The following is a 23,839-nucleotide window of genomic DNA, read 5'->3' as shown; positions in this document are numbered from 1 at the left end:
GGGCTGGGGCAGGGGCAGGGGCCGGGTGCAGGGGGTGGGGTATAGAGGGGTGGGTGTAGGGGGGGAAGGGATGGGGGAGGGGTGGAGTGCTGGGGGGAGGGACCAGGAGGGGGTGGATGCAGGGAGTAAGGGTTGGGGGAGGGGTGGAGTGCTGGGGGAGGGGCCAGGAGGGGGTGGGTGCAGGGGGTAAGGGTTGTGGGGGAGGAGCGGGGTGCTGGGGGGCCGGTGCTGGGGGGAGGGGCGGGGTGCTGGGGGGCCGGTGCTGGGGGGAGGGCGGGGCGGGAGGGCGGCATTCCTCCGCAGTCCAGGGGAATCTCGCTCAGGGCACGGGCTGATGTTCGGTAAAGCGCGCTCATGACCCTCCGGCTCCATCAATATACACACACGCCGCCCACCTCTGCAGCGGCTCCTCCACCGGCGCCCAGGGGACACCTCGCTGCCGCCGCCCCGGAGAGGATATGCGGGCCGCGGGCCGGGAAGGAGCCTCGGTGCCCCCCGCCCCAGCGCCCGACGCGGGGCGGGTGGTGAGACGCCAGGTGCCCTGGCCTGGCCGCGGCCGCCAGCCCGTCTCCCGGGCCTCCCGCGCGGTGGGCGGGCAGGTGATGCGGGCGGAGGCGACTTGAGGGGCAGGACGGGGATGGGGAGCCCCTCGGAGCCCGTGCTCCTGGCAGTAGCTGTGCTGTGGGGGGAGGGGGGAGCAGGCTGGCACTACCCAGACGGTGCTGGTGCCTGCTCCATCCGCTGGGGATGCTCGAAGCTTCCTCCTGCGGGGTAGGAGCACCTGCCCCCCCCCCCCAGCCCCGTGCCCCACCTCCAGTCCTCCAGGACCTTGGGGGAGGGGGACCTGCCGCTCCTCCCTGGCTCCGGGTGGGCACCTGCCCGCTGCCCCCTCCCCCGCCCGCTGCAGTGTTCTGGGAGCGGCGGGCATGCCAGATGGCGTGGCTGAGAATGCGGCGACGTTGCCGGGAGGTGAGGGCTGGCACGAGCGATGTGCGGCTGCGTGCCTTGTGGTGCCACGAGGGAGGGGGAGGGGAGGACCAGCGAGGTGCCGTCCCCCTCCTCCCTGCGACCTCCGGTCCTGACCTCCAGCCCTCGACCAGGACTCTCCTGGACTTCCTGGGCCCTTTCTCGGGTTCTCACTCTGGGCCTAGGCCCCGCCCAAAGGTGGGTGGGCTCATGCCCATGGGGTCAGGTGTGGCGGGGAGATTCCTGGTCAAACTCCTGCCGCACCCTTGACCTTCTTCCCCCCAACCCAGGACAAAGGGAGCCGGCGTAGACCTCCTGGTGTTTGGGCAAAGCCAGCCCCCTCAGGATTATTCCCTTGCTCCCAAAGCAGAGTGACCTTTGCCTCAAAACCTTTGCCTTCTGGCTTCTGAGACTTATTTTTTCTGTTAGAAGTTCCCTTCCTGATGGGTGCTGGTCCCGGAGTCTCCCTTTTGTCAAATGGTTCCTGGATGGACACCGCCTCCTGGGAGCCTTCCCTGACCGCCCCAGGCAGGGCAGCTCCAGCACTGCCACCCTGTGTGAAGAGGATCCATTCACCCATCTGCCTCCCTGACGTGACCAGGGTGGTGAATATCTCTCACTAGTCCAGTGTTGCACAGGCCGTATTGAGTTGGTGCTCAATAAATGCTTATTGTGTTCATGCCCGGCTGGTTTAGAGGGTTTGGGCTGCTCCTCTGGAGAAGCTCCTACAGCAGTACGGCCCAGAGCCCCCCCCCCCCCCCGTCTTTTGCATAAATTTCAGTTTGGGGAGGTGGACTTGGATGGGGGGTGGGTCACAGATTCCTCCCAAGGTGGCCGTCAGAGGAAGGGCTGGGGCATGGAGGCTGAGCCCAGAGTGCTCAAGCTCTCGTTCTGAGGCCACATGAGGCACCATGGTGTCTCCCTCACCAGGTGGTTCCTGCCCAGCTGGGGGCCTGGGGGCGAGGCAGGGGTCGCCTCTGCTGAACCATTTGGGCCCAGACCTCTCAGTAGACTTGGAGCCCCTCTCCTTCCTACCCCACCCCACCCTGCTCCTACCCTGCATGGGGTAAGAGAACTCCCTGCGGGGTAGGGAGGTGAGGTCCAGGTCCAAGGCTGAGTCTCACTCCAGCTGCTTTTCTTTGCTGATGCTTCTCCCCAAAGCTACCCTCCAGTAGCTCAGAACCCCCCGTCTTATGAGCCTAGCTCACCCTCCTCCTGGGGAAAGGCACCTTTAAAGGCTCCCCATAACCCCTAGGATCAAGCCATGCTCCTTAGGGCACCCCAGATCTGGCTGCTGTCCGACTGTCCCTGGACAGTTACCCCTGTCTTGAACTCTGCCCTCAGCTGCTCTACACTGCGTCCACTTCCACAGCCTCACGCCTGTGAGCCTTTGTTCAGGTTGTCCCCTCTGCCTGAGCTGTGCCTCCCCCCTTTTCCCACCTTTTAAGCTGAAGCATCACCTCCTCTAGGAAGTCTCTCTGGATTAGGTGCCCCTCCTTTGCACACCTCTGTAGAGGCAAAGGTCATGACATCTGACCCAACCTGACAGCCTATTCCTGGAAGGCAGGAACTAGGCCCGGGCCCGGCACGTAGAGTATCTTCAACAAGTGGCTGTGGGACCAAGGCATCTCCTGCCACTGTGTGAGGAGGTGCCAGTTCTACCCCAGAAATGGGAGGCCGCAGCCAGGGCAGGACACCCACCCACAGCAAGCCCCTCCTCTGCCCTCAGCCTCCCTCCCCTACCCCCCCCCCCCCCCCCCCCGCAATCCCAGCACTGATGTGGGAGTCAGGCTTCCCTTCTGTAAAATGGGCCATTGTGTTCAAGGAACCAACAGGTGTGAAGGTGCTGCCTCAGCCCACGGCCCTGTCCAGATATGGCTGATTTCGCCCAATGTTCCTGATTGGCTTTATGCTTTAAAATGTGTGGCCAGAGTTCTGTTCATTGCCACCTCTTGGTTCTGCCTTTCTTGGCAGTTTTCCAAGTGAGCAGTCAGGATGTGCTGCCCCTGTCCCTCCCAGGGTCCACCCCAGAAGGCAGTCACACCAAGAGGGAGTTCTGGACTTAGCAGGGTCTCCACCTGGGTCTGATCACGTGATCCCACGCTTCCTCATCTGTAAAATGGGAACAGTGACACCTGCCCACCTGCTCATCTCCCTCGGCACTGACAGGAGGACCAAAAGGACAGCCAGGCCCAGCCGGCGTGGCTCAGTGGTTGAGCATCAACCTAGGAACCAGAAGATCACAGTTGGATTCCCAGTCAGGACACAGGCCTGGGCTCCGTCCCCAGTGGGGGTCATGCAGGAAGTGACCAATCAGGACAGGAGGTCACAATTTACCCAGAGACCTCTTGGCTCAGCCCCTGGGAGGTTGGAGCCCAGGACAGTGTGAATGAGACTTAGCCATCACTTCCCTGCTTCACCAGGGGCCAAGGTGGGTATGGGGAGGGAAGGAACAGTCTAGGGGCAGGCGGGAGCATCGGCGACCGGTGCCCCGTTTTAGAGAAACCAGAGCACAGAGACGGGCAACTGGCCTGGGGTCACACAACAACTGAGCTGGGACTAGAAATTAGGACCTGAGTCCTACTTTGGGGTCTTGCTGTCCCTGGGGCTGCAGAGCTCTCTGTACCAATGTAGTCTGTAATCCATGATGACAATGGTGAGCATCATCTGTGCCAGGCATCACCTCACTTCAGTCTCACCACAACCTTGAAGGTGGGGTTGCTATTTCCTCCACCTAAAGACAAGGACATTGAAGCTGGGAGAGGGTGAGGTTAAGGTTAAGGCCAACCTCACACAGCTAGTAAATGGCAGAGCCTGCCCTGAACCAAGCTCTGACTCTGAGTCTATATGCTCTTATTCCTTATTACAAATGGTGCTCCTTCCTCCAAAACCCCCCTGATGTCTACACTGTGGGACCAGCACACTCCGCAAAAGAGAGGGACGGAGTGCGCCCTGGGAAGGACTGGTGTATAAGGCCCGTCCTCTGTCTGTACCAGTCCCCACGTCACAGGAGCCAGTGCCCCGCAGTCTCTGCGGTTCTATCGATGGATGGGTGGGGGATCCCTGTATTCACAGGGAGGGGCGGTCACACTAAACATGGGGTTTCTCTGTTCTGCATCCCTCCTCCCTCCGCTTCTTCAGGTGTCCTCCTCTGCCTAGCAGGCTCAGTGAGGTGCTTCCTCCACCAGGAAGTCCTCCCTGGTGTCTCCTAAGGAAATGCCACTTTCTCCTCTGGCCCTGGGCACCATGTTGAGCACCCGGGGCTGGCCTGGCCAAGCCAGGCCAGCTGGAACCCCAGCTTCACCGCTTGACCACTAGCCGCCCGCCACACGGCTCTGCTCTGCCTGTCGAATGGGCAGAAGGAGCCCTGGGGCCTCACAGAATCGTTGCGAGGATTCCAAGCGAGTCGTTGTCCTGTGAGGAAGCACCTGGCACCAAGTGGGACCCTGCCCCGCGCCCCTTCTCCTCCCGGCTGCCTCCCTGTTCTCTCCTCCCCACCCCCGCCGCGCGCCTGGCACCGAGCCCAGCGCGCAGCCTGACTTCCTGCCCGCCCGGCTCCCTCCGCACGTGCCCCGCGCCCCGGGGGCCACGCCGCCTCCTGGCCGGCCGCCGCGCGCCCTCTCGCCCGGAGCCCGGCCTGAGCCCCGGGTCGCCTCTCGGAAACGGGCCCAGCGGACGGCTCAGAGGTGGGGTCGGGGGGCCGGCGGCGGCGGGAAGGGAGCGCTGCCCCTTTAAGGTGCCACCGCCGCGTGGCAGGGAAACAGCTTGTGCCAGCCCCGTTCCGCCGGCTCCGCTCGCAACGAGAAACACAATGCATAACAATCAGGCGCTCGCTTGGAGCCTTGCCACGCGCGGGGCGGGCGGGGCGGGGGCGCCGGGGTCGCGACCTCCGACGGGCATCTCGGGGCGGTCCGGTCCGGTCCGGCCCGACCGGGCGCTCCCTGCGGGCGGCTCTGCGCCCGGCCCAGCGCCCCCGCGCCCCGAGCCCGCGCCCCGCGCCTGCCCGCCTCCCCCGCCTCCCCGCCCTCGCGCTCCCTACAAAGTTCATTCCCACTAACTCTTTTCCAGGCCACTTCCCCCTCACATCTGACAATCCGGGGCCCCTCATTCTCCCAGTAATCACTCCACTGCACTAATTGCACATGCAAATATGCAAATGCGTATTAATTAATTACTATACTAATTAGTTCTGTGGTATTTGCGAGTAATAAATCATTGGATGGGAGCGAGGAAGCTGGAGACCTGGCCCATTTTCATTCTGCATAAAATTTTAATGGTCTCTCTGGCTGATCCGGGACGGCGGCGCGCAGAGAGGCTCTTAAAGGGCCAGTGGCGGCGGGAAGGGGCGGGGGCGGGGGCGCGGGGCGACGCCGGGGTCGGCGCCCTGGGCGGGCTGGGCACGCGGCCCCAGACCTGGCAGAGGCGGGTCTCCAGCGAGGGGTTAGCTTTTCCCCCGCCCCCCCTGGGCTTAGTGTCCTCTGTGCGGCTTCCGAGGAGAGAACCCGGTGGGGAGGAGGAGGCTAAGCTCGGTTTCTTTAAGAAAAGAAAGAGGGCAAGGAGCTGCGAGAGGCCAAAGCCAAGGCCTTGGGGCAGGGGCGAGGGAGAGGGGGAGGGGAACAGAGGGAAGACGCCACCTGCAGGATGGCGGGGAAACCGGGCGCTGGGCAGGCCCAGCTTCGCTCTCGCCCTGTGCGTCCGCAGGGGAAGGAAGTTCCTAGGTGTCCTGGATGCCCCAGTCCTTTCTGTCTCGGGGGGGGGGCGGGGGGGGGGTGCTCCACGGCTCGGGGTGCCTCCAGCTTTCCCTTTCCACATGATCAAACTGCCGCCCCGCCCCCATGGGCACCAGCTGGCACCCTGGCAGAGCAGTCCTAGGCTTGAGTGGGCCCCCGGGACCCCGCTTTATTTCCAGGAGGTAGTCAGGACCTGGGCAGAGGGAGGAGGCTGGCTGCTCTGCAGGGCCATTGACTCAAAGAGGCGGAGGGGCGCCCCAACCAGAACCAGGGGGATGCCAGAGGTGGGAGCACTGAGGAAGTGGAGGCTGCGGGCCTGCCCTGAGCCGAGATCCCCAATACCAGGGTCTCCAGTCTGGGTCTGCTCACCCCTGCCGCCAACCTCTGCCACCCACGAGCCCCTGGGTGGCGCAGAGCCTGAAGAGCAGCAGGGCTCCAGGGGGGGCAGGCAGTCACAGCAACTAGCCACACTGTGGGTTCGGGTAACACTCCCTTAGCTGGAGGACTATTCCAGAGCTCTAGGCTCTCACAGACACCCACTGCCGTCCGCTCTGCTGAGGCCCCCATCTTAGGGATGAAGGAGCCGGAGCTCAGAAAGGTTAGAGCCAAGATCACTCAGCTGGGAGCCGTGGAGTGGGCTTTGAACCCAGACAGCCCAGCTCTGGCATCTTTCCACCACACTCGGCCACCTGTCCCTCCACCACCATGTCCTCAGCACCTGCTGAAAGCCAGGCCTGATGCTAAGAGCTTCATGGTTCCTGGGCAGCGTCGCGTTCAACCCTCACAACATCACAACACCCGCAGGCAGCTTCTGGGATTCTCCCCATTACAGAGCTGGGGAACCCAAGGCCCAAGGAGGCCGACCGACCGAATTGCTCTGGGCACACAAGGAGGATATGGCAAGGCCAGGCTCACACTGGCCTGTGACAGAAGAGCCCAGCCGGCTCTCTGATGCCTCCCCATCCCCATTGCGGGGGTGGGGTGGGGGGGCAGGAAAGGGTCAGGGCAGCCCCTATTGACTAGAGAACAAGAGAAGAAATGGAAGGATTTCCATTAGACAGACTGTGGGAGGAACTTAATTCTTTTCTTAAAAAATGTGTTTATTGATTTTTGAGGGGGGGGAAGGAGAGGGGTAGAGAGAGAGAAAAATTGAAAAGAGAGAAACATCATTGATTGGCTGCCTCCTACATGCCCTCCACAGGGGATCAAGCCCACAACCCTGGGCATGTGCCTTGACCAAGAATCGAACCGGTGGCCTCTTGGGATGATGCTTAACGGCTGAGCTATACCGACTGGGCAGAACTTACTTCTTAAGAGGTAGGGGCTCCAGGAGCTGGAGTGTGTGTAAGCGTTCCCTTCTTTCCCAAGAAGCAGGCTGGGGGAGGGCATGGCTTCCAGAGTAGGGAGGGGTGGGGGTGAAGGGATTGGGGGAGGTGGTGGAATGAGAAAGCCCTGTCAGAACCATATAACTCAGGAATCCTAGTTGGTTTTCTTCTTAATTTTGTCCCCAGTACTACTACCTACCCCCCTGAAAATCTCCTGAATGCCCCCACCCCAAGATTTGCTACTTGGGGGACCCAGGAGATCCAGCAGGGGGAAGTGAAGATAATGCGCTGTCACTTTGTAAGCACTTCCTATGTGCCAGGCACTGTATATGCATAAACTTGTTTAATTCTTGTAATTCTGTAATTATCCCTATTTTATAAATGGAGACAAGCAAAGGAAAGCAAGGTTAAGTTACTTGCCCAAAGTCACACAGCTAGTAAGTGGGAGGCCGGGATTTGAACTCCTGACCTGGTGTGCTTTACCATCCTACTTCCCCCTTTCTAGGAGCTCCTTGTGGCTACAGGGACATGGCAAGATTGACCCCTTGCCCAGAGGAGTCAGGGGTCACAGCACCAGCAGGACCATCCCCCTGAGTGCCTTTGGAATTTGCAGATGCAAAGAGAAGGAACATGCCTGTGGCCCTGGCAGGTGTGGCTTAGTGGGTTGGGCGGTGTCCTGTGCACTGGAGTTGTCAGTTCAATTCCTGGTCAAGGCACATGCCTGGATTTTGGGCTCAGGGGGCATAAAGGGGGTAGCAGATCGATGTTTCTCTCTCTCCCTATCCCTTCTTCTCTAAAAAAAAAAAAAGAGAGAACATGCCTGTGCCCGCCAGGTGGATTTTCATGGAGCCTTCTATATGTGGGGGTTGGGCAAAGTGGCTGTTCTGGAGGCCCAAATCCCTCCTCCCATCATCCTGAGGGTGGGTGTGTGGGCATCTCCCAGCCCACCCTTTAGAGAACAGCAGGGTCCGGGGTTGTTAGCATCTGTCAGGGGGACCACCCTGATATGGGAATTGAGATTCCAGCGCTCCCAAGGACGAGCCCAGAATCCCCTTACCTCCCAGGGGCTCAGGGAAACTTCTCTGGGGAATCTGGGCACCCTCATCCCCCCAGAACTAAGGCAACCTTTGACACCCATCTTCTGGGCCCGGGAGTCTAGGGGTGAGTGTCGGGCAGATGAGGGTTGGAGGGCATTGGTAGGGATGGACTTTGGGCTGCAGCCCACTAGGTAAGAAAACCCATCCTCACCTCTCCTCTCCACCGAAACCCGAAGAAGCTGGGGTCATCAGGGTTTCCCCCACGCCCACCCACCTTCCTGGAAAATGGGGGCCAGTTGGGGAGTTGGGGGAAGGAGGCAGGAGGGGAGGCTGGCGGCTCTGAGCTTCTCCGTGCAGCCCTCAGGGCCGGGTGCCTGGGCAGGAGGAGGGGGCAGAGCAGCTGCTGGCGATTTATTAAGCAGTCACGGAAAAATTGGTTTATAAATTAACAGCTGTTTTAACTTTAGGGCCTCTTCTTCAGGGAATGGAAGCAGCCGACTGGACCGGGATTGGAGTGTGTGTGAGGCTGGTGGAGGGGGTGGGAGGCGGCGGGCTCCGGCAGCTGGCATTCTTCGGGGGCAGCCTCAGCTGGCACCTCGGGGGGCACCAGGCAGTGGCCAGAGCAGGGAGTCTCCAGGTGCCCCGGGGTAGAGGCTGCCCCCCGCTGTGGGCGGCTGGCTTGTTCGTTCTTCTCAGCAACACCCCACCTGGGGGCGCCAGAAAGCAGGGAAACCGCTGTACTCGGATCTGCCACCAGAGGGCAGCCTGGGCACATTGATTTCTGCTTCCCACCCCACCGCACCAGCCCCCTTTCCGCCAACCCCAGATGGGTCCAAACTAGGCTGGGTGAGAGAGAAACCTCGTCCCACGCTGAGCAAGAGAGAAGGTCGGTGCAGTGCATGCAGGCGACCTTCCACTTGCCCATCCTGAATGTATTAAGGGCAGCAGTAAAGAGTGAGAGCTCTGGGGTCAGACTGTGTTTGAACCAGGCTCTGGGTCTAGGCAAAAGGTTCTGTAAAATGGAATGATACTGAGGTAATGTGTATATAAGGACCTAGCCCGGTGCCCAGTAGAGAGTAAATGCCTCCGTATATGCACCCGCAGTCCATGTCTTTGACTTCCATATTCATCCATTCATTCATTTCTCAATTCATCCCCTCTACAGCATGTAGTGCCTACTGTATTCTGGGCACTATGGCAGGCAGATGATGATGCAAAGACAGATGGTGGGAAGGATATGTCTCAAAATAGTGTGCTAAGACTAATGATACACCCAGTGAGGGGAGAGGGGAGGTTGATTTGCATGGGGCAAAAGAGAATGCTTTTGGGTGATGAATATGTTCTATATCTGTATTGTGAGAGTGGTTATATGCTATAAAATTTTTAAAAACTCACAGAAATGTGTATTTAAAATTGGTACATTTTATTGTATATAAATTCTAACTCAATAAAGTTGTGTGTGTGTGTTTTAAAGCACCCAGTGGGAATTTATTGAATGAGCAAAAGGATGCATAATGGATGAATGAATGTGTGAGTGCATGTCTCGGGTGATTGCCCGCCTGTCCTGGAGCCACCATTGTCCCTGCTGAAAGTGTGCCCTGTCCACTCCTCTCCAGAGGCAGGACTTGGAATGCTCCCCGCCCCCCCCCATTGCCCATCACCACCACAGGGTCAGGGAAAGATGCCCCAGTGCGCCCAGCTAGTGCTCCCCTGCTTCTCTAAGTTTGCTTCCAGGGCTTCCTGGGGCATCCCTTCCAGCTGCCTCATGCCAACCCAGCCAGCTGGGTTCAACTCAGTGGTGCCAAGGTCATGGGTGTGATGCCTAACTACAGTCTCAAAGTGCCAGCAGGTCAGCCCAAACTCTAGCCGACTCTGCCACCTGCTGGCCATTTTCAGACTGTACCCCATAGAGCAGGAACTTTTCTTGATGACCTACCTGGAGCCCTGCACTGGGCTGTGTGTGTGTGTGTGTGTGTGTGTGTGTGTGTGTGTGTAAGCATATGTTCATGCAATGGATTCAGCTCTTATTCCTGGTGACCCTATGAATGGATGATGCCCACTATGTCCTGTTCTGAACAGCTGTGCTCAGCTCCTGTAGACTCATGCCTATGGCTTCTTCTACGGAGCCAATCCATCTCATATTTGGGCTTCCTCTTTTCCTGCTGACTTCTACTCACTTCTTACTGAATTGTCACTGCTACTTATGAGCTGGGCTTTGAAACACAAGGAAACTGAGGCCCAGAGAGGCTAAGAACTTTGTCTGAAGTCACACAGTAAGGTATAGACCTAAGATTCTTCCTCAGGTCTTCCCAGCTCCCCAGTTTATATTCAGCCCATGAGACTGTATCTTGCTTGGGGGAAGGAATAGAGCAGTGGTTCTCAACCTTCCTAATGCCACAACCCTTTAATACAGTTCCTCATGCTGTGGTGATCCCCAATTTCATTGTTAAAAATTGAACATCATGAAAGCATAGTGATGAATCACAAAAACAATATGTAATTATATATGTGTTTTCCGATGGTCTTAGGCGACCCCTGTGAAAGGGTCGTTCGACCCCCAAAGGGGTCGCGACCCACAGGTTGAGAACCACTGGAAAAGAATATTCCTGAGGGTCCATTCTCCCCACCTCCGAGAAACAGGGCAAAGGCCTCACACCACCCTCCCTAATTCACCTTGCAGAGACAGTTCATGTAATCCCTCTTGTATGCCGGGCGCTGTGGCAAGCACCAGGCAGTGATGTGAAGAGAAATTGTGTGCTCAGGCCCTGGCCGGTGGGGCTCAGTTGTTTGGGCATCGTCCTGTGCATCAAAAGGTAGCTGGTTCGATTCCCAGTAGGTTCCGGATAGGGGGTTGTGGTTCCATGTTTCTCTCTTTCCCTCTCCCTTCCTCTCTCTCTAAAACATCAATTTAAAAAACCTTTTAAAAAATAGTGTGTCGCCCTGACCTGTTTGGCTCAGTGGATGGAGCGTCGGCCTGCGGACTAAAGGGTCCCAGGTTCGATTCCGGTCAAGGGCATGTACCTTGGTTGCGGGCACATCCCCAGTGGGGAGTGTGCAGGAGGCAGCTGATCGATGTTTCTCTCTCATCGATGTTTCTGGCTCTCTATCCCTCTCCCTTCCTCTCTGTAAAAAACCAATAAAATATTTTTAAAAAATAAAATAAAAATAAATTAAAAAATAGTGTGTTTACACCTATTGTACATCAATAGACAGCCTGTGATAAGACTTTTTTTTTTTTTTGTCAGTCCAAGTAGAAAGATCCAAAGTTCAATTAGAGTTATGTCAAACAAGGTCTTAGATTTGTTCCTTGGGCCCAATCGCCTGTGCTTCTAACTCAAGAATAATACCCAAAGAGTGGCATATTATTTTTACATCTCATTTGCATATGATTAATTCTAAGTCAAAGAGAATGGAGGTCACCCTGGCCCCTTGCTTCTCAGCCCCTCTGGGATGTGCCTGACACAGGCTCCCTCCCCCTCCCCCTAACGCCCCCCTCCCCTCCCAGCCGCTCCCCACTCCCCTTGCCGCTCCCCATACCTCCCCCAGCTCCCAGAAGTCCTGTTCCCTTCCTCTGTCACCCACGCAGCCCCCACCACCTGACCGCCCACTTGAAAAACTTTTCCCCAAGTTCTTGAGAAGTCGCGTAGGATCCAGGAGAGAAAAATCAAAGTAATAAAACCTCATTTAATTCCTAGCGGAGGGCAGAGCTGCGAGCTGCAATTATCTTAATGCTGAGCTATTTTTGTTCTCTCTCCATCTCCGTCTCCTGCCTCTCTGATCGGTCGTGATGCTTTCTCTTCCTCCCTTTGTCTCTCCATCTCTCACATGCGCTTTCTGTCTCTTTTCACTTTTTTCTACCTCCCCCCCCCCCCCCCTTCACCTCCTGTCTCTGTCATCCTCCTCCTTCCTGTCTATCTGTCCCTTGTGCTTGTACCTCTGTCAGCTAGGCTTGCCCACCCCTCTTAACCCCGGGGTGTAGCAGCCAGAGCTGTGGGTGCCAGAAAGGCTGAGGGAAGAGGGTACAGACCTCCCCTCCACCCCCAAACACTCCCTCTTCCAGGCCTGGCTGAGAGGGAAGTCTCCCTTCCCAGCTGCCCCAACCTGGGTCAGGGGCCTTTTCCCTGACGCAGGACTCCCCAGAACTCGGAGGTTATTGGCAGAACCTCCATAAACAAGTCCTCCCTGGTCAAATGAGCCGCAGCCGCTGTGGTCCCCAAGGCCATCTCAGCTCTCCTGGGCTCCAAGGTGCAACTGGTGGTGACCCTCCTTGACCCTGACCTCTCATCACCTGCCCAGCTGCCCTCTGGCCCCTTTATCCCACCTCAGGCCCCTCCCACGCTCCAGCACAGGAAGCCACAGGCCCTCACCCTCCCTGGCCCAGCTGCCACTCAGATTACTGCCTGACCGGTCATGTTCCTCTGACTTTCAGAATCTCCTTATTTACCCTTGAAAGGCGCTGCCAAACTGGCCTTTGCCACTCCCCACCACACCCCATCTGGAAGGGGGGTCTGGGCCAAGCCAGGGGCTGCCAGAGATGCCCACACCCCTGGGCCAGCAGCCTGGCATCCGGCTGTTTCCCAACAAGCATATAAGTCAACAAACACAGCCGGATCTGAGCCAGGCCTGGGGCTGAGGGGTGTGGAGCTGAGTAGCTGGAGCTTTCGGCTTCCAAGAGCAAAGCTCTGCCCTCCGGCCACCCTCTCCCTCACCCCCAGAGTACATCATGCCCCTGACCCCGTTTCCACAGGACGCCTCTGGCCTCCTGTCCCCCTGGCTCTGCCGAGGACCCAGCACACTCTGGGGCTAGAGTGGAACAGTTGCTGGAGGTGAGGGGAGGGCTCCTGACGGATGCAGGCCTGAGTGTGACCAGGCGGGAACTGGCCAACACAAACAGAACCCCAGGAAGACACGCACAATGTCCACATCTACACACGCACCCTGTCGGCCCCGCAGAGCGGCATTCAGACCCTCACCCACAGGCCTGCAGCGCAAAACATGGGCTCCTGCAAAGACACCCAGGGCCTGGGCAGATACACAGGGACAATGCAACCCACAGGGCCAGTGGCCTCCCCTTTGCCCCTCTAGAAACACACAAACATGGAGAGAGAGAGAGAGAGAGAGAGAGAGAGAGAGAGAGAGAGAGAGAGAGGCTCACGCCTCGGAAATGAGCACACCCTCTCCCCTCAGCTCTGTTCCGGAATGCACCGAACTCACACATGTGATAGCACGTGTGTATTGCTACAGGCAGCCCCCCAGCACCCCCAACTCTGTGCCCCTGGCTGGGTCTGGCTCCCTGCCATTAGATCTGGGGAGAAAAGGCAGGAGACACGTGAATCCAGCGCACCTTGTACAGGATCACAGCCTCATCCCCTCCCGGCACAGGCTAGAGCTGCGGATCAGTACCCCCACCCCTCAGCTGGCACACCCGTGCTCATCACCTTGACAGCCTCCCCCACACCCACACCCTCCCTCACACACACAGTCCTCCCACACCCTGCCACTCACGCTGCATCCTTGACACTCTGACACACTTACAGACTAGCATGCACCCCCCCCCACACACACACACACACTCCCCAGCTATAGGCACCACAGGGCTGCTGGCACTCACACACACACACACACACACACACACTCCCTGCAGGATGACTGACACGTGTCCTCCCACGCACACCCCGCTCTCTCACACTCCCTCGATTTCCAGGACACCCCCATTCACAGCGTGACATGCTGGGGACACTCTTCACGACCTCACAGGTCTCCCCGTGAAACTCCAAGCACCCAGGCCACGAAGGGGTTACAGCCAGAGTCCCTGCTGCACCTCCCCCCCACGCCCCCCCCCATGCCCTCCCCCTCAGCCTCCCCACATTATCCTCCCTGCTGGACTCCATCAATAATGCAGCTTCAAGTTCTGGGGAGACGGCAGGGGGCCCCCCAGCCGGCTCCCCGCGCCTGGTCACACTCCCACCCTCCCCGGCCCGGGGAGAACTCGCTTCTGGGCGCTCATTGGCCGCGTTCCCCTGAGCCCTCCCACCCAGCCCCGGGCGCCAGTCCCAGGTGAGGGGCCGGGCTGGGACCCCGAGGCCGGGGCGGAGGGTGGGGTCGGGGGAGCGGGAGGGAGGCCGGGACGGAGAGACACGCCGAGCGGGAGAGGGAGGTAGAGGCAGCGCGGAGCGGCAGAGACACCCCGAGACACCGAGCGCGAGGGAGGAGGGAGCGGCAGAGGCGCAGAGACCGGCCGCCGGGAGCCCGCGGGTGGAGGCGCGCGGGGCGGGCGCGGGCTGAGCGCGGCGGGGAGCCGGGCGGGCCGGGCGGCGGCGACCCTCCTCCGCCCCCCTCGCCGCGGGGTGTTTTTGGGGTATTTTTGTCGGAGCGCACAGCCTCCTCCTCCTCCCCCCGCGCATCGCCGCTCGCAGCGCGGGCCCGCCGAGCCGGAGCGCCGCCCGGGACCGGAGTCGCGCACCCAGCCCCGCAGACCGCCCTGCCCGCCATGGACCCCAAGGACCGCAAGAAGATCCAGTTCTCCGTGCCCGCGCCCCCCAGCCAGCTGGACCCCCGCCAGGTGGAGATGGTAAGGGGGCCGCCCCCACCCCGGCAGCACCCCCCACCCACACACCCCGGGCTCCCCTGCGCCCCGGGCGCTGCGGGGTCCACGCTGGCCGGGGCCGGGGCGCACGGAGCGTCCCGCGCCGACTCGACCCGGCGGGGCTGCGGGGCAGGAGCGCCTGAAGTTCGCTGGAGACACGCGCAACTTTTCCCGGGGCCTCCATCCTCACCCCGCGCCCGGGAAGCCCGGGCGATGAGCGTCTGAGCGTCCGGCCGCACTGGGAGGGGGCTGGCCGCCCTCCGGACCCCTGTGCCCGGCCCCAGCCCCGGCCCCGCTGTCCCCGGCCCTCCGCCTCGTCCCGTCCCGTCTGCTTGGGCTGGGGTCGCCGAGCCTCCTGCTGTCCGGCCCTGGGCAGAGCCACAACATGGGCGGGCGGTGGGGGGTGACCGCTCATCGCAGGAGCCAGGCCTGTCCCCTGGGACCGCTGAGGTCCCTGGGAGGGCCTCCCTGGTGGCGGGGAGGCCTCGGAAGGTGGGGAGGGGGTGGGAGGAGGGAGAGCCCCCCCCCCCCCCCCCGCAGTCTGGCCCGATTCACTTGTTGCTGAGTCCCACTGGGTTCCTAACTGAGCAGGGAGCGTGGGGCCAAGTCGCTTTGGGGGGAGATAGGGGACCATGGCGTCCCCCCGGCCCGAGGCCTAGGCCGCTGTGGGTCTGCAGGGCAGTGCTGGGAGCCTGGCCCGGGAGGTGGCAGTTTCAGCTTCATTCCCTGGTTCTCTTTGTGAATTTCCCTGGAGCTCGGAGGGGACCTAATTAACTGACAGTTGGTCTGATTGCCACGCTGGGGCGGGGCAGTTCCTGGGCCCCCTCCACCCCACGCCCTACCCTTCAGCTTGGCTCATGGACGAAGGAGGGCGACTTTTCATTTTGTTTTTTTGTTTTGTTTGTGTGTGGGGTTTTTGTTGTTGTTTATGATGTCGACAATCTCACTGCATTTCTTCTTTTTTTACTTTAAAAATATATTTTACTGATTTCAGAGAGGAAGGGAGAGGGAGAGAGAGAGAGAAACATCAATGATGAGAGAGAACCATGGATCAGCTGCCTCCTGCATGCCCCACACTGGGGATCGAGCCTGCAACCCCGGGCATGTGCCTTGACCAGAATGGAACCCGGGACCCTTCAGCCTGCAGGCCGACGCTCTATCCACTGAGCCAAACAGGCTAGGGCCTGTTTTATGAGGAAGGACTAGGAGTTCCACAGCCTCAGAGAGACTGCTAGAGGGGCCCAGATCGAGGCCCCCAGAAATACCCCCAGGCCCCTGTGGGTCTGCAGCTCAGGCCGCACCTGAGCCTCTGTGTGAGGTTGGAGGTGTCTGCAGTGCCCTGGCTCAGCCTCCCTCTGCAGCTGGATCCAATTTCTTTGGAGCCCTTGAGCTGACCTTAGGTGGACAGGGCCATGTGGTGCCACCATCCATGGGCACCTTCCACAGCCAGCTTCAGTTCCCAAGGTCCGAAGCCTTCATAAACGGGAGAGGAAGGGCCTATAGGGCAAGATAGAAAGGTCCCCTCTGAGCTCCAGGGAAATTCACAAAGAGAACCAGGGAATGAAGCCCATTGCGGAGTAGCCATGGAGTGGGATGGGCATGGGTGGGAGTCAGTGACAGGTTTTTCTCTCATTCTTCCTCTGCCTTGATGTGTGCTGTGTGGCCTTGAGCACTTTGCTAAACCTCTCTGAGCCTTGGGTTTTCACCTAAGTAAAATGAGAGGGTTGGGTGAGCTATAGAGTTCCTGTCAGCTCTGACAGGCTTTGATTCAAAGGTTCCCAGGGGACTCGGAAGCACTGTTTGTTCCCTGCTGCCTGAGAGGGGGGAATACTGGGGGGGAGCCTGCAGGTGTCAGCCTCCTCCTCCCTCCTCCCCACCTCTTTCTTCACCTCCTTAGATCCGGCGCCGGAGACCAACCCCCGCCATGCTGTTCCGGCTCTCTGAGCACTCCTCACCAGGTGGGCCCCTTTCCTCCCCGGCCCAGCCCCAGCCCCACCCTAACTCTGGTGCCTTCTTGGGGCCCTTGCCAAAGTCCCAGAGGCCGGAGATGGAGCCGGAGGGGGTGGGGGGTAGTAAAGTCTGGGAGCCCAGCTCTCCCCGGGTTCACTTATTGACAGGCACCTCCCAGCACTAGGAAGGAGAGGGCACACTTTCCTGTACCCTAGACTGACCTTTTGGGGAAAGTAATTCAGATTCTTTTTCTCTCTGCCCTCTCCTTCCTCTTCTCTGTTCCTCCTCCTTGCGTTCATGGATGGCCTTCCTCAGAGGAGGAGGCCTCCCCACACCAGGTGAGTTTCCGGGGCAGCTGGAAGGAGGGATGTGGTGGGCTGGCTGGGATTGCTTCCCTACTAAGGCAGGGTACCACCCAGGAGGACATATTAGCATATCAATCAGCATATCAATCTGCATCTCTGGTGAGAATGCCCGGTGCCCTGTGTCTTAGCAGATCCTCCTCAGCCCTGTGTTTGCTCAGCCTGGGGTGCAGCCTCCAGACCTAGGGTTCCCCGCCCTGAGCCAGGCCACAGCTCTCAGGAGGCCCTTCCTAAGCCATGGGGTGCCCTCAGCCTGGGGCAGGACCTGAGGGGCACCTAGACCCATTAGCAGAGGCTAGACCAGCTGCCCAGGTTGCTGTGGGTGGGATGGAATGGGGGGGGGGGGGTGAGCCTGTTTAACCTGGCACTTCCCCTGGCAGAGGGCCTCAGGAGAAGGGCACCACCTCAAATCGAAGAGACCCAACCCCTGTGCCTACACACCCCCATCGCTGAAAGGTACTGTCCCCCACCCACCCCTCGGTCTGGCTGTCCCTGTGACCCTGGAATTGGGCTGACACTGGGGGAGGGAGGTGAAGTGTTGAACTTTGTTAGTGGGGGGGGGGGTTGTCTTGTGTTCCCCCAACCCCTACTTAGAGACCAATTCGGTCCTAATATCCTAATTTGGTCTTGTAAAAAAGAAGGCGCCCAGCCCCGCCAGTTTGGCTCAGTGAATAGAGCATCTGCCTGGGAACCAAAGGGTGCCAGGTTCAGTTCCAGTCAAGGGCATGTGCCTGGGATGCAGGATTCTCCCCGGCCTGGGCCCTGGTCACGGGCTCATGCAGGAGGCAACCAATCAATGTGTTTCTCTCACATCGATATTTCTGTCTGTCTTTCCCTCTCTCTAAAAAGCAGTGAAAAATTATCCTCGGGTGAGGATTAAAAAAAAAACAATGAAGGCGTCCAGAGGCTGGGAAGGGTGCCTGTGGGGGTGGAAGAGAAGAGGTGGCCTAAAATAACAAGTAGACACCAATGTACGACACTCAGCTGCCCACCTTCCCTTTGCAAGTGCAGCCGAACCGTCCCCCAAAGGGCACCTCCTTCTCTGGGCTGCACCCCTCGCTCCCCTCTCCCAGGTGTGCACACTGGGTGCCCCTCCTGCTTCTCCTTTCTGTATGAGAAGGCAAGTCCCTGCTCTAGCACAACCCACAGTGTGGGCATTTGGCAAAACAGGAGTGAGATTTGGTCCCTCTCCTCCCGCAGCCCTTGCCTCAAAGGGTCAGGGAGAGTTACAGGGAGAGGATGTCTGCCTGGGTTTGAAGGATGAATAGGAATTCAACTGGCTGGCAAGGCCTAGAAGAGCATTTCAGGGAGAGGGAAGCCTTGGGCTAAGGGGAGGAGGTGTGAAGTCACTGGGTCTTCAGGGCCCGCCTGGAGCCTGGGCCTGAAGTGGGGAGCTGTGGGAGGTACACCTGGAAGGGAAGGTGGGGCGGATTGGAGTGTGGGGCAGGCCCTCACTCAGCCTTAGGCTGCCTTCCCACCACCCCCTCAACTCCTGCCTGTGCACTTCCTGCCTGGCCAGCCCCCTCCTCCCGCAGACAGAGGGAGGGACAGGGGGAGGGAGACCGGAAGGGTGTGCGGAGGACTCCCTCCTGGTGGGTGTAATGAATCCCCAGCAGTAGCCAAGGTCCACAGGTGCACCTGTTCCCCGCTGGGCTGGCCGGGGCTGGGAGCTGCGAGCAGAGGAGAGATGGGCAGGGGCCCTTCCTTTTCCCTCAGGACAGGAAGATGAAGGGACAGCAGCAGGCAGTGTGGTTCAGCCCCTGGCAGGACTTCCCACCTGTAGGGATCTGGGGAAGGCTGACCCCTGAAGCAACAGTGGGGTGTGGGTGGCATCTCTGAAAAGAGAATATAAGAAATCTCTCCTCCCCGTCCTGGGCTGTGGGGGCGGTGAGTGGATATGAGGAAAATCTTGCCTGTGAGCATGAGGCAGAGGGCTGGTTAAGAGGATGGGGCCGAGGCTTCCTGGCATTCCGCACTGGCCAGAGGTGTGCCCCCCTGCTCCCCCCCCACCCCCGCCTTCTGGACTGCGCCTTGGGAGGGTCTGAGTGGGGAGAAGCAGGGTAGTGGAATGGGCCAGGCAGGGGCGGGGAGATCAGGGTCGGTGCTGGGGACCTTTGAGTTTAACCTGGTGGGCGGTGGGGTTCAGGGCCCTAGAGATGGAGACAGAGAAAGGAGCCAGTGGGGAGGGGGAGGGGTAGAGCCCTGAGAGGCACAGGCACGGGCGCTGTGCACGCGGGAGGCCCACGGGGTGCCAGATTGGCTCTGCGCACACCTATTGTTGGCACTCTGGCTCACGAACTGAACTCACCTCCTCCAGCTGGGGGCGAGGGAGGCTGCTGGAGCTGCCACCTCCTCTCCTCCCTTCTCCCCTCCCTCCAGCCCTCAGAGGACCCTTCTGTACCTGAAGGGCACTGTTTTGCAGGCTTTGACCCCTTTCTGGGCAAGAGAGAGCACCTGCCAGGGTTGGGTTGGTAGGGGGAGAAGCCAAGGGCCCCTGGGAGAGGATGGCCAGCACCGAGTCTTGGCTTGAAGGGGTCTCTCCCAGGCCTAGCTCTCACACTTGGCTCAAGGTGAAGCTTTGCCTCGCCCCCAAGGCCAGGGCAGGGCGATTTATTGTGCTTTTATTGCCTGGGTAGCTTGCCCAGAGCCAGCGGGAGGCACCGGGCAGGGCGGGGCAGTGGGCACACACAATGCACCCTCTGTGCCTGTCCCCAAGTTGGCAAGACTGTGGTGCCCTGCTCACTGCACCGGAGGTTTCCAGCCTGGATCTACCCCTCAGCCTGGATCTACCCCTCAGGGCTTTCTGAGGGAGGGGCTGCCTGCAGGCCAAGAAGGAACTGTGGCAACCCCAGCCCTAAGCTCATCAGCATCTTTGTGGGCTGTGAGTTGAGTGACCCAAATGCCCTAAAATCCCACCACCTCCTGGCCTCCTGCTACCTCTGTCCCAGCCACTGCTCACAGTGTCCCCTCAGCCTCTGCCGTTCTCCCAGAATCCCCCAGCCCTCGCCCCTTTCTCTGAACCACCTGGCCCTTTCCGTCTTTTAGAAATTTGTCTCCAACTGCCCACACAGTTCCCTTCCTAGGCCCAATCCCAGCAGGCCTTGGTGGTGTTGGGGGGGGGGGGTGTTTGCTGCTTTCTAGGTCACCACAGAGGGAGCTGGAAGCTTGGGGATGTGGGTCAAGATTGTGGGGGCCGCGTTGAGCACGCCATATCCCCAGGCACAGGCTTCACGGGCTGCAGACTATTATGTCCTCAGTCTCAGGGTTGTTCCTATGCTTAGAGACTGGGCAGAGGTGCATGGAGTGGCACAGGGGGTGTTGACCAAGCCTGGAATAGGGCAACAGGGGCTGGCAGGGTTGGGGTGAGCAGTGAGCCCTAAGTCCTCTGGGCACTTCTCCAGATACTGAAAGGTACAAATCCCCTGGGCCCTGGCCCAAGGGCTCTATGCCTTCTGCCTGGGGTTGTAGCTGAAAGACGCTGTGTCCAGTACCAGGTCCTTGGAGAAGTAAGCTCCCCAGCCAGGGAATGTTAAGCTGCTGTTGTGCCCGCCTGGTCTTGTCCGGCTTGGTACCCTCTGGCCTGGGGCCAGCCTCTGGGGCGCCAGCACCTTTGGACAGCTTCAGAGCCAAATCTGATCAAGCGTCTACCCCCTGCTGCTTCAGCCCTGGTCTGGCCCCCAGCAGGCAGACCTGTAGCCTTCAGCCTTTGACCTAGGCCCCTGCAGGGGAGGGGGAGCTCTGACTTAGGCCCATGAAAGGAGGCTGGGGGCCGGGCCACATGCCTCTCCAGCTGCAGGGGCTGGTTCTTGGGTCCGGCTGACCCTGCCTTCCTGGGTGTCCCCCTGGCAGCCGTGCAGCGCATTGCTGAGTCTCACCTGCAATCCATCAGCAACCTGGGCGAGAACCAGGCCTCGGAGGAAGAGGATGAGCTTGGGGAGCTGCGGGAGCTGGGCTACCCAAGAGAGGAAGAAGAGGAGGAGGACGATGAAGAAGAAGAGGAGGAGGAGGACAGCCAGGCTGAAGTCCTGAAGGGCAGCAGGGGGCCTGGTAAGCTGAAGGGGCTGTGAAGCTGGGTCCCACCACCGTGGGCCAGGTGGAGTCCTCCTTGCGTGTCCTAGGACCAACATCCACCCCCACCCCCCACCCCCCGCCAGGTCACAGTTTCTCCTACGTGTAAAGTGCAATCACTCTCACCCCACAGGATACCTCACACTCTGCCTTACCTGACACCTGGGAAGCTCACATCCTCGACTCAGCCCCTCTCCCAATCAGGTTTTTCCTAATAATTCCTCTCTTCCCTGAGAATTAAGGCAAGGCCACATGAATTTTGCGCCTGGACCCAACAAAGGACTTCCCATCCATGGTGGTGAGGGGGCGCAAGGAGATGCAGGGGTAGAGGACTAAGAGCGTCCAGTGGCCCCATCACTTGCACTTCTGAACATAGGATGGGGTCTCTGTTGGGAGGCAGAGGGGGCTGGTAAGTCCTCTCCAGGACTCTGCGACTGATTCTCCTCTTTTATTTCCTAAGCTGGGTGAGAGGGTGCCCTCTAGTGTCTAGACAGAGGACCTAGGCTTCAAGAACCCTGTGGTCCTCCCCTCCTCCAGCCCCAGCTACCTGGGAAGAGAGAGAAGAGAGAGGGGCCTAAGATCTACAGAGGGCCTCAGGGCCAGAGGCCCCAGATCCAACCATTCCCACAGGGGGCCCCAAGGCCCAGAGGATTTCTTGGCAGGGAGATCCCAGACCTTCATGGCTGTCTGTCCCATGCCCAGACATGGAAGGCTACACCACATCTGTTCCTCCAAGTGCACATGACACTTGTTGGTCCCATTATTCACGGGGTTGAAAACAATTGACCGTCCCTGCTTGACGTGTCCAGTCTTTACACCCAAACAAAATATCTTGGCCTTTTCTCTGCATCTCTGGCCGTCAGGACATCAGCTCATCAGCCACGGGAGCGAAAGCTCTAGCTGAAAGAGTTAAGTCAACTCCCGCTGAAACCTCCAGAACACGTAGAAAGAATAGAGGAGATTGTTCCCTCCAGAAATGCAACAGGGCAGTGTATTGAACGACAAGACTACTGAAGAGCTATATCAATTGCCACCACTCCCAGAGTGGCTCCCGGGTGCCAGCGCTGGGTTGGGCAGGGTATTCCTTATCATCTTATTGAAGGTAATCTACACAATTTCACTTTTACCACCCCCCTTCAGAGCGGTAATACACTGAACTATCTAAGTCAGCGGTCGCCAACCTTTCGGACCTCACGGACCACCAGTTGGCGACCACTGATCTCAGTCATATGGCTAGTCATGGGCAGAGCTGTCCTCGTCCCCTGTTCTCTCTGCTATACCGTGATGGCCTCAGAAAGCTTAGCCTCAGCCATCAGAGACTCAGCTCCTGATCCAGGACAGTCAGGTGGACACTCAGAATCTGGTTTCATCCTTTTCCCCCTCGTCCCCAGTTGGGCAGAAGACAACTTGTGGCCAGGGTCTGGAGGGGCCCTGGGAGCGCCCGCCCCCTCTGGATGAGCCCCAGAGAGATGGAAGCTCTGAGGACCAAGCGAAAGACCCCGCACTAAGTGGTGAGGCTTGGGAGTGGGGTGCGGGGAGGCGGAGCTGGGATCTTGGTAGGCGTGTTCGGGCCTTGAGTCCTTCTGCTTGTCTTGCAGAGCCTGGGGAAGACCCACAGCGCCCTGCCCACCCTGAGCCTGGCACATAGGCACTCAGCTCTGCATCTCCCAGAAGGAAGTGGAGGGGGCATCACTGTTCCGCAGAAACCCTCTATCCCCACCCTGTTTCCTACCCTTCCCCTCACTCGCTAGGGCTGCGGCTTCTGACTTCTAGAAGACTCAACTGGTCTGTGTTTGCTTGTTTGCCCACTTTTGGCTGATGCCCAGAGTTTTGGGCACTTGCTGCCTGATGCCTACCCCTGCCAGTTATTCCCCTATTCACCCAGTGGGATGCAGGATGTGAGAGAAATTGCTTGGAAAATCCAGTAATCGAGGGACAGAGGTCCATCCTTCACCATTCTACTTCCAGACCCTCTCCCTTGGGCACAGGAAAACCACAGGGCAGGACCCTAGGATCTGAGGAAGTGGGTACAGAGAACCTGTAGGTGCCCTAGATCCTTCTCCATCCCCTCCTCCGATGGGGGGTTCCCAGTCACCGCCCGTCTTACTGGCTTCTACCAGGGCTGAGGATTCAGGCACCCTTCTCTGCAGCCTCTTCATTTTGGAAATCCTCCCCTATCACCCCTGTTCCCTAGCCTGGGTGCCTGGAAGACGGACTGGCAGAGGCTGCTTTGTTGCGTTTTGTTTGTGCTTTGATGCCAGGAATGCCACCTAGTATACATCCTTGGGGGGGGCACATGTTGGGGGGAGCCAGGTTCTTCTTGTCCTCCAGCTGCTCTGCCCCCTTCCCCTCTTCCCTGACTCCAGACCTCAACCGCTCCTGCGCTGTAATAAATCTTTGTAAATAACTGTGCGGAGACTCCTTTTTTCAGGGACAAGGAAAGGGACCTGGTTGGTGTTCATCCAAGAGTCAGGGCCTTGCCCTAGCCAGTTTGGCTCAGTGGATAGAGTATTGGCCCTCGGACTGAAGGGTCCCGGGTTCAATTCAGGTCAAGGGCACGAACCTCAGTTGCAGGCTCCATCCCCGGCCCCAGGTCAGGTGTGCGTGCAACCAATCCATGTGTCTCTCTCACATCGATGTTTCTTTCTGTCTCTCCTCCTCCCTTCCACTTTCTGTAAAAATCAATGGAAAAATATCCTTGGGTGAGGATTAAAAATAAGTTAATAAATTAAAATGTAAAAAAAGTAAATAAATGAAAGAGTCAGGGCCTCGACCCTACTGTCCAGTCCTCTAGTCCAGGAGTCCTTCCTGCAGA

At 59.1% G+C, this 23,839-nt stretch overlaps 1 protein-coding gene across 1 annotated transcript; it reads left to right on the top strand.

Moving 5' to 3' along the window:
* Nucleotides 1-13,990: 13,990 nt before the first annotated feature.
* PPP1R1B (protein phosphatase 1 regulatory inhibitor subunit 1B) lies at nucleotides 13,991-23,432 on the top strand. The gene is made up of 8 exons (XM_036342004.1): nucleotides 13,991-14,115; nucleotides 14,475-14,629; nucleotides 16,542-16,602; nucleotides 16,910-16,932; nucleotides 17,337-17,412; nucleotides 20,806-21,003; nucleotides 22,416-22,535; nucleotides 22,623-23,432. Exons 2-8 carry the CDS (start codon nucleotides 14,549-14,551, stop codon nucleotides 22,670-22,672), a joined length of 609 nt encoding a protein of 202 aa, XP_036197897.1. The 5' UTR covers nucleotides 13,991-14,115; nucleotides 14,475-14,548; the 3' UTR covers nucleotides 22,673-23,432.
* Nucleotides 23,433-23,839: the final 407 nt, after the last annotated feature.

The sequence above is a fragment of the Myotis myotis genome, unplaced genomic scaffold (genome assembly GCF_014108235.1).
Source record: "Myotis myotis isolate mMyoMyo1 unplaced genomic scaffold, mMyoMyo1.p scaffold_m19_p_17, whole genome shotgun sequence".
Classification (NCBI taxonomy): Eukaryota; Metazoa; Chordata; class Mammalia; order Chiroptera; family Vespertilionidae; genus Myotis; species Myotis myotis.
The sequence above is the reverse complement of the archived record's forward strand: the minus strand, read 5'-3'. Positions and strand labels throughout refer to the sequence as shown.